The sequence below is a fragment of the Ursus arctos genome, unplaced genomic scaffold (assembly GCF_023065955.2).
Source record: "Ursus arctos isolate Adak ecotype North America unplaced genomic scaffold, UrsArc2.0 scaffold_2, whole genome shotgun sequence".
Taxonomy (NCBI): domain Eukaryota; kingdom Metazoa; phylum Chordata; class Mammalia; order Carnivora; family Ursidae; genus Ursus; species Ursus arctos.
In genome coordinates, this window is record NW_026622874.1 from 38,590,236 (window position 1) to 38,603,834 (window position 13,599).

Here is a 13,599-nt window from a genome sequence, read left to right on the forward strand (position 1 = left end):
CTCTTTCTTTCTCTTTTTCTTTCTTTCAAGATTTTATCTATTTGAGAGAGTGAGTATGAGTGGGGGGAGGGGCAGAGGGAGAGGGAGAAGCAGAATCTCTGCTGAGCAGGGAGCCCCCCCCCCCATGTGGGGCTCGATCCCAGGACCCTGAGATCATGACCCAAGTGGAAGGCAGACGCTTAACCAACTGAGCCACCCAGGCGCCCCAGTATTTGGTTTTCAAACGTCTTCACATGTAGTCTGTTGTTCATAGTTGAGGGTGCGTAACTGTCGACCTAAACCATATCTGTCAAACCTCCCCATGATGACCCCAAATGATCAGACAGTGGCCAAAGTGGAGGGATCGCCAAATATCATCTTTCTAGCTTCTGCCCCTTATAGGTCCCTATCTAGCTCCTAAGGGTACATCTCTGCCTCATTTCCTAAACTGACTCCAGTGTCATTACGTGTGTCTTAAGAAGTGCTAGAAATGTGCGTGTCCTGGGATAAGGATCTGCAGCCTATTCCTGGTCTAGGGATTCTTACTCTATTGCTATAAAGAGGGTCCAGAGGCCTGAGAAAAAGATGGGAAGAAGGAATGAATCGGTCGTCCAAAAAGCCTTTATTTTCCCACTTGGTTCCTTTTCCAGAGCTCCTACTCTCTAAGTTCTAGAATGGGGTCGGTGACAGTGCCAGGGAGGGGAGCCTGCGGGCCCTGCTCATGCAGCTGCTTTCCTCCCAGCTGGGGGTGAGCTCAGGGCGGGTTCAGGCACTTGAGAGCTCCTCGCCCAGCTTCCCAGGCTCAGGCTGCAAGTGCCTCCCAGGCGCAGGCGCAGGTGAGCCCGCTCCCGGGGCTGTAAGGAAGGAGGAATTTCGTTGTGAGACCAAGCAGAAGCAGTAAGAAAATTAACCTCAGTTTCAACATTGCAGGTTCTTCAGAAGGGACGTCATGACTGAGGAGGCTCAGCGGTCCTCCAGGATCCAGCTCCTTGGGGGGGTTCCGCAGAGAACTGGCATCAGCCAAAGCAGACCCCAGGGGCTGGGTGCCCGAGAGATGGTGCCTTCCTTCCTCCCCACGAGCAGCCCATCGTGGATTCAAGGACGAAGGATTTGGATGTCTTCCCCGGGGTGTGTAGGTGAGCCCTGAGATAGATCTTGGGTGCCCTGGACGTTGTGTTGATACTAAGATGCTGAAGGGAGTTCGTTCTCTCGGAGAGACGATGAGGGATCTCAGTTTAGTCTGAGGCCCCAGGTACGCATGGAATGCGTTCACCCTGATTGTTCGTGGAAACAGCCAGGCTCTCCAGGTGCCCTCTGCAAATGCAGGGGTGGATGGCAGGGGGCGGGGGGCTGGTTTTCTAAAAATCAGGCCAAGCTCTTCGTTTCTTCCTCACTCCTCATTCTTTTGTACCTCCCGCTACTCAGGGGTCTTCCAAGGTCGTGGGCAAAGATAGAGGATGCTGGGCCTCCCTAGAGGGTACCTGGGGTGAGTGGCTGGCAATTATGGAGGCAGGGGTAGCCCTCTGGACCTCTGAGGGGTTCCCCACACTTTCCCTCTTCTAGAGGTTCCAACTGCCTGGCCTGGTCTCCTCTGTAGCCTGATCCTGGGACTCAAGTATGGGCACGGGGTTGGTCTGGGTCCCTGTTCTCTTTGGTGGGGTATCCAGCCCTCACAGATGTGGGGTGAGAAAGCAGAGTCACTGCTGGGATGTTGAGAACTTGGCCATGGTCAGGACCAGATTTTCCCAGCTCTGGCATCTGGCCTGTTCATGGGCAGGGCCCAGAAGGAAGATGATGATCTTGGCATCACTGTCTTGCCAGCCCCAGGAAGGGGATACAGCCGGAGCGGCTTCTAGGAACTTCTCTGATTGCTTTTCCCTATGGCAGCAAAGCACCTAATGTCCGTGTCCTAGACAGAGAGGTGAAGCTCACAGAGCACTTTAGACAAGACCAGGACTCCTGGGTTCCTTTTTCAGCTCTGTTGTAAATGCCGGCTCCTAGCTCGAAGGTCAGAGAGACAGGGGAGGTTCCCCCAAGTGTCCATTCGGGGCTGCTAGAGGAAGCCAAAGAGTGGCCAGTGGTAAAGACCTGGAGTCTGGTCCCAGTCCTCGCTGATGCAGCTTCTGGTGAATGCACGCGCCGCCTGAGGGGCACCCATTCCCCATTCCCATCCCTCAGATCACGAGGTCCACTTTCCCAGACCCACCTGCCCAGGCCTAGGGGACTTTGGCACCTGGGCTGGTGGAGGACGCCAGGGGTCAGGGGCAGGGCTCCTCCGGCAGCTGGGCCGCATACAGGGCCAGAGTGTGATGCAGGAACTGGTACTGCTCCGTGGTCTGGATCATTCCACCCCTGTGAGGGAAGCATGCAAACCGTGAGCAGAGGAGGGAGGGTCAGGTCAAACATCTTCATACTTCTGCAGGGAGATTCTCCCAAAGAACCCGTGAACTACTTCATATGGTCCTTCTCTGGGCTTCCCACTCCTGTTTGCTGCCCCTCAACACCTTCCCCACAAGGAAAGCCCCTTGGCCCCGTACTCAGGGCTGGCCCCCGTGGCTGGCTGTGTCGAGGAGGAGGAGACGGCCCATGACGGAACTTGTGCTTCTCTGACCCATCAGCTCCTGGGGCAGAACCAGACCCCTGATTCCTCACACCGGGCCAGGAATATGCCTGAGCCCCCAAGTTTCCTCCTCCCCATCTTAAACATAATGACTCCACGTATTTTTATAGTAGGTTCTTATGTTCAAAAAACTCATTCACAGTGAGTTAACTCATTGCTTACAACAGCTCTCTGGGGGAAGGAGCCATTATTTCTCTCTAGATAGAGAAATGGGGGCCCAGAGAAATATCGTGGCAGCTCAGCGAGATGCAAGGCAGGATTTGCACCCCGGTTCCCTGTCTCGGGATCCAGTGGGCTTCTGTGCGCTATCTGTGTCTGCCTGGTGTCTCGAGCCAACCATCCCCTATTTCTCCAGCTTTCCCTGAGTAGGGAAATAAAAGATGTAAGGCTCAGATATCCACAGAGGGGCATATTTCATTCTCAGCCCCCCAAGCAAACACTCTAGATAGAGATTCTTTCCTGGGCGTTAGTTGCAAGAGAAACAGCTCTTGAAGCCCAGGGCCCCTTCCTTCCTCAAGGGAGGTGCTTGATGGGGACGTTCCTCTAAGTGCTCTGGTGCCCGGGAGGCTACTCCTCAACGCGGTTGACCCACCTGTCCAGCCGCAGCCGGCACACGATACCCAGGATGTCCACTTCCCCGCGGGCCTTCAGCTGCTGACAGCCAATTCGGGTGGCAATGAAGCAGCCAGTCCGGCCGATCCCTGCACTGGACACAGCCAGGGAGGGGACAGGGAGGTCACAGGAGACCAGGGAACACGGAGACCCGGCAAGTGGGGAACGTGGGTGCCAGGCCTCAAACTGCAGAGAAAGCTGTAGGCACTTCGGGCACTCTGTTTCAGGGGTGGGGACATGAGGAAAGAGGAAGGTGGCGGTACCTTTGCAGGTTAGAGCTGGCGCTGGAGGAGGTTCCATTTCTCACTAGCCTCGCCCTAAACCTATCCCAGCCCCGCCCCCCCCCAGTCCCTGTGGACATTTCGAGGACCCGTCCTCTGCTTAGCAGTGAGCAGTGGTTTCCGGCTGTCAGGGCTCACGCCGGGCTTGCTGAGGCCCTCTCCCTCCTCCAGCCATGACTTATGTCCACAGCTGCCCCCTTTCCCCACCTCGGGTCCTTCCCACAGCCGGCTCCTGCACTCCACTCTGTCTCGCTCTTTATTTCAAAATCTTCTTGGCCCCCTTCCTCGGGAAGACTTCTTGTCTGAGCCCCGATGACTTGCCAGCACTTATGCCCAGGTGCTATCTGCAGGGAAGGGGCTCATGAGTCCCCTCTGTCTGTCTGGTTTTTTTTTTAAGATTTTATTTTATGTCAGAGAGAGGGGGAGAGAGAGAGACTGGCAAAGGGAGAAACAGGCTCCCCACTGAGCAAGGAGTCCAATGCGGGACTCGTTCCCAGGCCCCTGGGATCATGACCTGAGCTGAAGGCAGATGCTTAACCGACTGAGCCACCCAGGCGTCCTGCCTCTGTCTGTACTTTTGCCACTATGTTCTATTCAGGGCACGCACTCCCGAATGGTTTCCTTATTGTAAGCTTGTCCCCTGTGTGACCCCCGCTCGCTCGCAATCAGAGTCTTATTCTGTAGCCCAAGTATTCCCGTGGCTAAATCCAAGTTTCTTAGCCAGTCTATGAGGCCTCTCGTCCTCTGGCCTTCCAGACTTCTCTCTTATCACTCTCCTCCCCTCCCCCACATGACTTCCAGGCCCTCATCCTCTAACTCCACTCCCAGCGATGTGTCCATTTAAAAATGTCATCGAGGGGCCTTTGCACACGCTGTCCCATCTGTCCGGAATGCTTCGCCTTTCCACTCTTCACTTGGCTAATTCACCTCTCAGGTTTTCACTTAATTTAAATGTCCTTTCTCGTGGAAAACCTTCTCTGGCCAAAGTCTGGGACGGGCGACTTGGCTCTGTGCTCCCAGACGCCGCCGTCGCAGTGCTTCGTCTTGTGATCTCCAGACTGTAAGCCTGTCGGCAGAAGCCAAGCTGTCTCCTTAGCATCTCTCACTGTGCCTGACAGTAACAGGTTTTCAATAAGCATGAGTTTCGCACCAGCAGGGACCATGTTTACCTCCCTCCCCAGCAGACTGGGAAGCTTTCTGAGAGTCGGTCCCCTCTCTGGCTTGTGTCTGAATGTCCGGCCCAGATGGCCAGGTTCTGCATGAAGGAGAGAATAAACACTGGGTACCTTGCTGAATGACCTAGAGATTCCCATCCTGGGAAGAATTGGGCCTGCCTGATGTTGTCCTTCCTGGACCCATTCCAAGGATAGACCCAGTGGCAAGGGAGGAGGGGCCTGCTTCGAGGCTGCCCGGGAGGGGGGTGCGCATACCTGCAGTGGACCACGATGGGCCCAGTGTTGGCAGCTGTCTCTGGGCTCTCCTCCACCTCGGCCACCAGGCGCAGCAGGGGCCCAGCTGATTCTGGGGTCTGGTGGTCAGGCCAGGCGGAGAAGAGGATGTGCTTCAGTCCCCGGCACTCCTCCTGGTGCTGGCAGAAGGACAAGGCATGAAAACCAGGGTCAGGGGAGGGGGCACTGCCAGCCATCTCTGGTGCCAGAGGAGGTCAAGGGCTAGAATGACTCCCTGGGACAGTCAGGGACCCCGAGCAGGCAAGGTCAGCCCTCCCTTCTCCTGCTCTTCAAACTCCACGGTTCCCTCTTCTGGAATGCTGGAAGGAATGCTGTCCGGGGAGTGGGGAAAGACCCACGTTCAAGTCCTAGCTCTGGCTCAGCCTCTAACCAGCACATGACTTTGGGCAAAGTCCCTTACCCTCATTCTCTTCACTTCGAAAAAGGAGATAGTGATATCTTATTGGTTTACTTCTCTGGATGCTTGGAAGATAAGGAGTTGGTAGAGAAACGCTTTGAAAAGTATCCAACGCTATATGATAAGAGAAGGCATTTTGAAGCACTTCATATGTTTATCATACATCTCTCTGGACTTCCTGGGGCTCCTACAGCATGATGTGGGGGCCCCACCTCTCCTTTCCCGGCCATTCAGCACAGCAGGATGGGCCTTCCTGGTGCTCCCGCTTGGTTTGTTGGCTCTGCCCGATTAGACCAGGGCAGTCCCCCTGTCTTTCCTTCTTCTGTGCCTCAAGCTCTTCTTTAGATGTGTGTTCTAGAAGGTTTAGATGAGTCAACCCCTGGCTCCCAGGGAAGGCTGGGCCTGAGTTTCAGAGATGCTGGAGACGGCCTGACCTCCCCGTACCTGGATGGTGAGCTGCCGCACGGTGTATTCCGGACACTCTTTTGTGTCTTGGATGCGGAGCCGGAAGGGTCCGTAGGTTTCCTCCTCTGTGGGCCAGTAGTGGACACATTTCTAGGAGGGAGGGAGCTGGGAGTCAGAAGGGGGAAGTGTCTATCAGCCGGAGCAGGGGCCAGGACAGCAGAAAGGGGAGTGGGGTCCCCTCCCCATTTCCCACCCCCACTGGAGGGGCTGCGCACTGCCTGGGTCAGCACCTGGGGCAGGCTCTCCTGAGCCTGGCACATGCAGGTGAAGTGCTTATCCCATCCCCCACTCTCGCTGTGGATAGCCTCCATGGCATATATCTCAGAAACTTTTCTGAGAGTGCAAGCTGGGCCTGGCTATTGTCAGCTCCCAGGGGAGCCCCTAGTCCTGAGCGGCCCTGAGTAAGGGCATGTGTGGTGGGGGAAGGTATAGCCCTTTCTGGGTTCACGAAGAACCATGGCTCCTACCTCCTTGCCCTCTCGGAGCTGAGTGAGCATGACAATGAGTGACACTTCTTCCTGCCACACCATCTCCCAGAAGTCCGACACAGTGTTGGGCATGGGGCCCTGGGTCGCAATGTAGACCTTCTCCTGCCCATCGTAGCCCTGGGGAGTACACGCACACAAGGAAGGGTGGGAAGCAGTGAGAGTTAGCTCTCTGGGGGAGTCCTGGACTCTGCAGGTCCTGGGACCAGCCCGAAGCCACTGAACACACACGCAGACGCACCCATGCGTGCACTGGAAGCCACGCGGTGGAGAGGACAGAGGTTCTGGAGGGAGGAACACGTGGGTTCAAATCCCTGTTCTGCGCTTACTGGCTATGCCACCATAAGCAGGTTACCCAGCCTCCATAAGCCTCAGCTTTCTCATCTGTAAATTGGACATAATATCTAACTTGCAGGAATATGGTACAGATTACATTCCACGAAGCATACTGAGAGGCTCGCACATACCAAATCCTTTGTCAGCGTGTGTTCCCTTCCTCCCCTGCTACTTTCTACCAGTGCGAAATAAGAAAACAGTGTTCAACAGCGTGGAGTGAGTGTTTCACTTTTATATATTACTTTTCTATACTTAGTAGCAAGATGTAGCACACTCTTGCTGGCCCCTTCCTCTCCCCTGCAGAATCTCAGCACCTCGAGATGACGAAATCTAGACGACCACTGTTCCCTACGTTTCTGCAGTGAATGGAGGTCTTCTTTCCTCACCGGGCCCTGGCTAACAGCTTTCCACCTCTTGGCACCTCGGACCGCTGTCCTGCCCACTTTGAGCCACTAGGGGGCACTGCTTTTGCATCTACTTAGGGCCAATAGAGGTGGGAAGCTGGGGTCCAAAGGCCACCCTGCCTCCCTGGCTCCTGTAGTTTGATGTTAACCATCTCCACAAAGGAGGGGCTGCTTTGGGGAGCAGTTAAGGCTAGAGAGAGAGAAAAGGGGCCAGCCAAGAGCTCCTATTCGTGCCAGCACCTTCCAGCAGAGCTAAGAGCGACAGGCCCTGGGGATATGAGCGAATGGGTTCAAAAATGCAACTTCCTCCCGGCGTACCCTCCCCGCATAGAGGGTGGGGAGGGATGAAGTGATAGCGGGCATGAAGGAGACTGGGTGGTATCTTCTTCTCCGCTTAACACGTGCTCTGTTTTCTTGGTTGGTGGCTTGGGGCCTCTTCAGTGTCGGCCCCAGCTAGGCGGGGCCGTGGCGGCTGTGATTTGGAGCAGGAACCCGCAACTGGAAGATGTTCTCCCGGGACAGATGTCTTCAAACACAGCCCCCCCCCGCCCCATTCCCTGCAGGGCAGCCGCAGCCAGGCCACTCACTCGGATGTAGTTAGCGTTGATGTAGTCTCCGTCTTCTTGGCTCTGTGCCCGGCCTAGACAGACACGGCTCTGGGGATCTAGGAAGTAAAAATCAGCAGAGGTCAGAGGTCAGAAGGGGACGACTAATGCACACGCCAACAGGGTCAGGAAGAGGTGAGTTCCTGTGCCTCTCACAGTACCTCCAGTATAGCAGGTGGCCAGAGACCCACTAAATTATTTTATATGTGGACAATAGGGAGCCACAGAATGTTTCAGAGCAGTGGAGTGACATGATCAAAGGAATAACTGGGGGGGCGCCTGGGTGGCACAGCGGTTAAGCGTCTGCCTTCGGCTCAGGGCGTGATCCTGGCGTTATGGGATCGAGCCCCACATCAGGCTCTTCTGCTATGAGCCTGCTTCTTCCTCTCCCACTTCCCCTGCTTGTGTTCCCTCTCTCGCTGGCTGTCTCTATCTCTGTCGAATAAATAAATAAAATCTTTAAAAAAAAAAAAAAGGAATAACTGGGGAAGGTTAACGGGGTGGTGCCTTGTAGGACGGGCTATTGAGGAAAGGGAGTAGAGCAGCAGGGGCTTAATGGGCGGTGAGTGAGATAGGCTAGCCTTGAGGTCAGTAAGGATGTGGAACAGGATTGTACCAATAGGAGCAGAAAAAGAGATGTCATGGAGAAAATTTTTTCTGATGGTGAATACGGGATTTGGATGAGTGACTTGCCTAAAATCCCACAGTGGGGAAGCAGGACCAGAACTCCCATTCCATTACTGGGTGTGTCAGCCTCTCCCTCAAAGGGGGAGGGCTTTCTCCAGATCCAATCCAAGCAGGGACAGAGAACCTAGCTTGTGAGGAAAGGAGACTAGCTCTCCGGGTGCTGGCCTGGTTCTGGACAGAGAGGGATTGCAGGCAGAAGGACCTCTCCCCTCTCTCGTGGCTGCGGGTCTGATTAGACTTAGGCCAAGAACAAGGACTGCTCCCTCCGCCTCACTTGATGAGTGCTGACCCACCCCTGCGGGCAGAGGGCTGGAACCGCAGGAGCTGGTGGTGAGCTGAGGCCTCCAGATGGGGAGTTGCTGGAGGTGGGTTGGCCAGACAAGGCTGCTCTGCGGGGGGGAGGGAGAGAGTCTGCAAGGGTCTCCTGTTTGCCTCTGAAAAGTGGGAGGGGCTGATCCCTGGGTCCCTTGAGCTGTCGGGGTCAACAGCTTACAGCCCCTGCACTCCCATCTCCAAACTTGTCACTGCTGTCTTGCGGCTGCCTTGCATCTGAGCTGCTCAAAGCCCTCTCTCTGGGAGCCGTCCTGATGTGCCTTTCCCACTATGGACCTCTGCTGGGCGTTTCCCACAGTGGGGGAAGAGCAGAAAGAAGTTGTGATCTTGGGCAAGTGATGTGACTCTGCTGCCTCGTTCGTAAAATGGGAGCAATCATACCATAGCATCAGCTTCACGGGGACATTTCGAGAAATGAGTTACTATCAGGGGCTTGCAGCCCTGCTTGGCCCACAGTAATCATCGGCAAATATGAGCCGCCAGTCCTTATGGTTGTGGTTCTTGTTCCTCCTTCCCCCAGCCCGGGTGAGGTATTGGTATTTTTCTGCTGAAAGCAGGTGCCCCGTGTGAAGGAGCTCTTCGCTGGCTGAGGCTGTGTGTCTTGCCTTCTACCTGTCCAGCCCCAGGGACAGCACTACCTCCCTCGATGCCTGCCGCGCTTCTTACTTGGCAAGATGGTCTTATACCGGTCCTTGGAGGCGTGGCCAGGAATATCCAGGTCTTCAGAGTTGACAAAGTTTGAGGGGATCTTCTGGCAGAGGGAGGAAATGAGTGAATAGCCGATACCTCTTCTCAGCCTCCTTCCCCCCTTCCACCCCCCACCCCGCCCCGATCTAGTGGAGCTGGTCCTAGCTGTTCCCTTGTGGCTTTAGTAGGTCTGGGTGGGGTGGAGGGCAGAAGGGGGAGCAGGGGGTGGTTTTCTCCCTTGGCACTGGGGTTCTCGTCATCCCTGAGTGCCCGTTTTATGATAGTATGGTGCCCGTTGGCTGTCTCTGATTCAGAAGGGCAGAGTGGATCGGAGGGGACCCCAAGTTCTTACCAAGAATTCCTCTTCCAGCTGCTTCGGGCTGGGTGGCTGATGCTGCAGGGCCCAGCGGGTGAGGGGGTGTCCAGCTGTGCGCAGAAAGTGTAGGGTGACCTCCCGGGGTGTGTTCACTGAGCAAATGGGTTCCACGGCCCCCAGGGACCTCACATCCAGCATCAAAGCAACATTGGAGCCCCGCCTGTGGGCGCAGACAACCAGTGCCCAGTGAGTGCCTGGAAACAATGGCTGCCCTAGCCATTATTACTGTTACAGGGTGCGTCTAAGGAGGCTGCTCCTTGTCTTCCCCTGGACCCAGAGGCCCAGGAGATTCAAGGGTTCAGTCCCCTGCTATGTGCCCTTTTTTTGTCAGTCAGATCAGGGCAGCCTTCAACCTCCAGCTGCCCGCCTCTGCCCATTCCTTCCAGGCTCCTAAAGCTCAGACCTACATCCAGACCCAAGACAGCCCTGCTCCAGGGGCTGCTTAGCCCAATTTAGGGCTTGGGGCGCAGGCGCTGGGTTGACATGAAACTTTATAACCCAGACATGTAAATGACATGCAAATGACACACAAATGAACACATTGGGTTTCCTTTCCAGATTGGAGTCAACAGCTGAGGGCCCTCTGGACCCAGCTGTCAGAGCTGGAGGGGCAGATGGAGGGAACCAGGCAGGGTCTCAGGGCCGGGAAGGCCCCCCCCCCGCCCCAGGAAAGATCTCACCTCTCCTGCAGCCGCACATGCTTCTTGGCTGGTGCCTTGGCAGGTGGAAGCTGGGTCATGGCTGCCCCCAGAGACCAAGTCGGCAGCTGTGCTCTGGAGCACCCCCCACAGTCCTGGACCATGCTGGGGTGGGGTGCTGGGCCCAGGGAAGGCTCACTCAGCCATGAGTTTCACCTGAAAGATAGGGCCCCTCAGCTGCTGACCTCTGGCCTGTCCAACTGGCCAGGAGAAGGCTCCCAACCCAGGCCAGCTGCCTGCTTTCTGGCACCTCAGTTTTCACTGGGGTGTCTTCTGTTCACTGAGCAGTGCTGTCATTGTCGCTGCGGGAAAGCCGGGGTCTCTACAAGGGGACCCAGGTGGTGGGCAGTCTGGGGTTGGGGTAGGGGCCAGACAAGGAGCAGAGATTGGGAGGAGAGGGGAGGGGAGGAAAGACTCCAGAAGGAGGGAGAGAGGGGAGAAGAGGCTGCCCAAGGCCAGAGGACAGAGGGCTCTAAGCTGGGGCCCAGGTGAAAGAAGACAAGGGAGGAAACAGAAACGATGTGTTCTGTGTAGAAGGGAGAAAGAAAGTCACAGAAACCACCTCTAGTCCAGGCCCTCTCTGAGATGAGAGGGTTGAGGCCTCTTGCAGCTTTGGAGCCTGTTGGGGACCCTGGTAGACCCTGTCGTAACTGCTGGCTGTTTCCAAGTCATTCTGACTTCTGGGGTCTCTGTCCAGGGAGGTAGGCTGGGGGGGTGTTTCCTTCCTCCTCTGCCCATCCCCCCATCTCCCGCCTCTGTAACCGTCACAGGAAATGGCCTCACCAAGCCCTTGAGCGGCAGCGCATGGTGAGGCGACAGCTGGGGGCACAAGAGGGGGCATGGAGGTGGTGGGGCCCGTCTCCTCTTGGGGGACAGTCCCTATCTTCCAGAGCCAGGTCACAGCTTCCGAGGGGTGGGGGCGGTGTGAGAGTCGCTAAGCCCGCAGGCAGTCACAGAGGTGAGGGGACAGAGTGGGCCCTGTGCAGATGTGGGTGGTAGAAAGAAGCTCTCACGAAGCAGGAAGGGAGTTGTTGGCCTCTGCTCTCCTTACACCCCCCTGCGGCTCCCGTGCCCCATGCCCCTCGGCGATATCAGCGAGGTCGGCACCCATTCTCCAGCCAGGCACCATGGCCCCCAATGCAGCCTCACTCACACCCGCCTTGGAGATGCCCTCCCACCTCCCCAGGGCTCACACCACCCCAGGACCACAGGGCCCCTCCTCCCCCCATTCAGGTACTTACTGGAGCAGCTGTGTCCCCCAGGCTGCCTCTTGCCAGCTGTCTGTCTGTCTGTTGGTCGGTCTTTGAGGGCTGAGGAGGCTTCAGGAAGCCAGCTTCCTCCCTCTGCCCCTCCTTGCTGCCACCCACGCACACCCCAGCTGCGTGCTGCCCTCCTGCGCCTGCTGCCACCAGCAGGGGTCGGGTGCCTCTTGCCTGTGCCCCTCTGGGGGTGGGCTGGCAGTGGCCCAGCACTTTTGCCGTGGACCTAAGGCCCTGCTCCGGGGGAATGGAGAAGGAGGGGCCAGCCCATTCCTGACCACCCTGGTTCCCCTAGCTCCCAAACCCCCTCACTCCCTGGACTTCTTGTCCTCTGGGTCTTTGTCACATTCAGTCTCTGCCTGCCTACTAGGCAGAGCTCAGCTGACCCCCAGCTCCTCGCTGTCCCGCACAGAAACTCCAAGTTGTTCCTGCTCAAGCTGGCCCAGTCCAGAGACTGGCTTCTGCTTCTCTGCTTCTGCCCCAGAGCCCTGGTCCTGGAAGCCCTTGCCCCTTCAAGCCTTGCGAGTTCATGGTCAGGTGCAGGCGGCACCTTCTCAAAGCAGAGGTGGGTGCGGACTTGAGGTGGGGTGAGGGAGGAAGGAGGCAGGAATCCTTGCTCCACCCTGGGGAAGAAAGGCCCAGGCCAGACCAGAAGGGTCATCCCCAGGACTTGGGCCGCACCCCAGCTGTCAGCTACCTGTGGCTGGAGATGGACCAGCCAGCCAGGAAGTAGATAGTAGAGACAGTTTGTAGGAGAGTCTGGGGGGCTTTCTCCCTGCCCCCAGCCCCTCCAAGCACCTTCCCAGAGTCCTGACATCTATTTAGAAGACTTACAGATAGCGGACAGTCTCTGGCCCTCACACCGGGGGGGGGGGGGGTCGGGGACTCCTGCGTCTTCTTCGCCTCTGGGGCGCCTGGATGCCTGGGGCCTAGGAAGTGGCCCCCGCATCCAAGACTCCACTGCCCCCCACCCCTGCCTCGCCTCAGCAGGCCCCTTGCTGGCCAGCAGCCCAGCTGGTTCATGCTCGCTGCACGGCTTCTTCTACCTTGTAACATTCCAAACACCCTTCCCTTCCCGGCCCCAACACGCGCAATCCCCGTCCTCTCTCTTCCTCCCACTTCTCTGATTCAGCTGTCAAATGGTGACAGCAAAAAAGAAATGATTTACAATAGACACAGGGGTGCGCACACAGGAGGGGTGGTGGGGAGGGGGCTCGCCTCTGCTGCTGGCCCGTGGGGGAGGAGGGGTAGGATGAAGACCAGGATGACACTTTGGAGCTCCGGAGGCCTTGCGGGCCTGATGTTGCTCCTGGAAGGCGGGGAGGTGACCAGGCACGGCTCCTTTCTGAGCCCCTCCAGGGCCAGCTGGTCCAGGACCCTTCTTCACTCTGGGGAGTGGGTGGTTTCCCTGAAAGGAGGAGCTGGAGTAGCAGTCAGCCCTGGTACCCAGAACAGAGTGGAGGCGGGGGCAGGAGAGCCTGGGAATCCCTGGTAAATCTGTGGGAAGTGACCTGAGGCTGGCTTCTGCCTCAACCGCTCCCCCAAACCCACCAGTATCTCCACGAATGGATAGTGGGGCCCTGGGGATCAAAGAAGGGGGCAGGAAGGGATCAGAGAGAGGGCCACCCCCGCGGGGCCACACTGTTGATTGTTACCAAGAACAGGAAGCTAGGATACCACAGGGGTGGGGGGGAGGAAGCAGGCAAAGCCTTCCCCCCACGGGTCCGCCAGTGCCTCCAGGTTTCTACCAGGTTTCCAGGGGCTGGGCCTCATGCTGGGCCATGAGCAGACCCTCTACCTTCCCAAGGCTGGGCCCAGCAGCAGTCTGAGGAGCTGGAAGCTGATTTCTCGGGTGAAGAGCAAGGAAGCTGGGGGCCAGGAGATGGGAGAGGTAGTTGGAGGTGGG

The 13,599-nt window shown here is 57.1% G+C and overlaps 1 protein-coding gene across 1 annotated transcript; it reads right to left on the reverse strand.

Annotated features, from left to right (window-relative positions):
* Window positions 1-580: 580 nt before the first annotated feature.
* On the reverse strand, window positions 581-11,755 carry PTPN7 (protein tyrosine phosphatase non-receptor type 7). The gene is made up of 10 exons (XM_026480643.4): window positions 11,676-11,755; window positions 10,417-10,590; window positions 9,713-9,896; window positions 9,340-9,424; window positions 7,636-7,712; window positions 6,291-6,428; window positions 5,803-5,913; window positions 4,923-5,080; window positions 3,192-3,305; window positions 581-2,331 (listed from the first exon to the last, which is right to left on the reverse strand). The coding sequence occupies exons 2-10, from the start codon at window positions 10,536-10,538 to the stop codon at window positions 2,238-2,240; spliced, it is 1,083 nt and encodes a 360-aa protein (XP_026336428.1). The 5' UTR covers window positions 10,539-10,590; window positions 11,676-11,755; the 3' UTR covers window positions 581-2,237.
* Between the last annotated feature and the right edge of the window lie 1,844 nt (window positions 11,756-13,599).

Coding starts and splice junctions, on each gene's coding strand:
- PTPN7 (XM_026480643.4), bottom strand. CDS start 10,538: ATGGTCCAGGACTGTGGGGGGTGCTCCAGAGCACAGCTGCCGACTTGG. Junction 6,429..7,635: donor TCAACGCTAACTACATCCGA/GTGAGTGGCCTG, acceptor TGTACTCCCCAG/GGCTACGATGGGCAGGAGAA. Junction 5,081..5,802: donor TGCGGCAGCTCACCATCCAG/GTACGGGGAGGT, acceptor TCCTTCTGCCAG/CACCAGGAGGAGTGCCGGGG.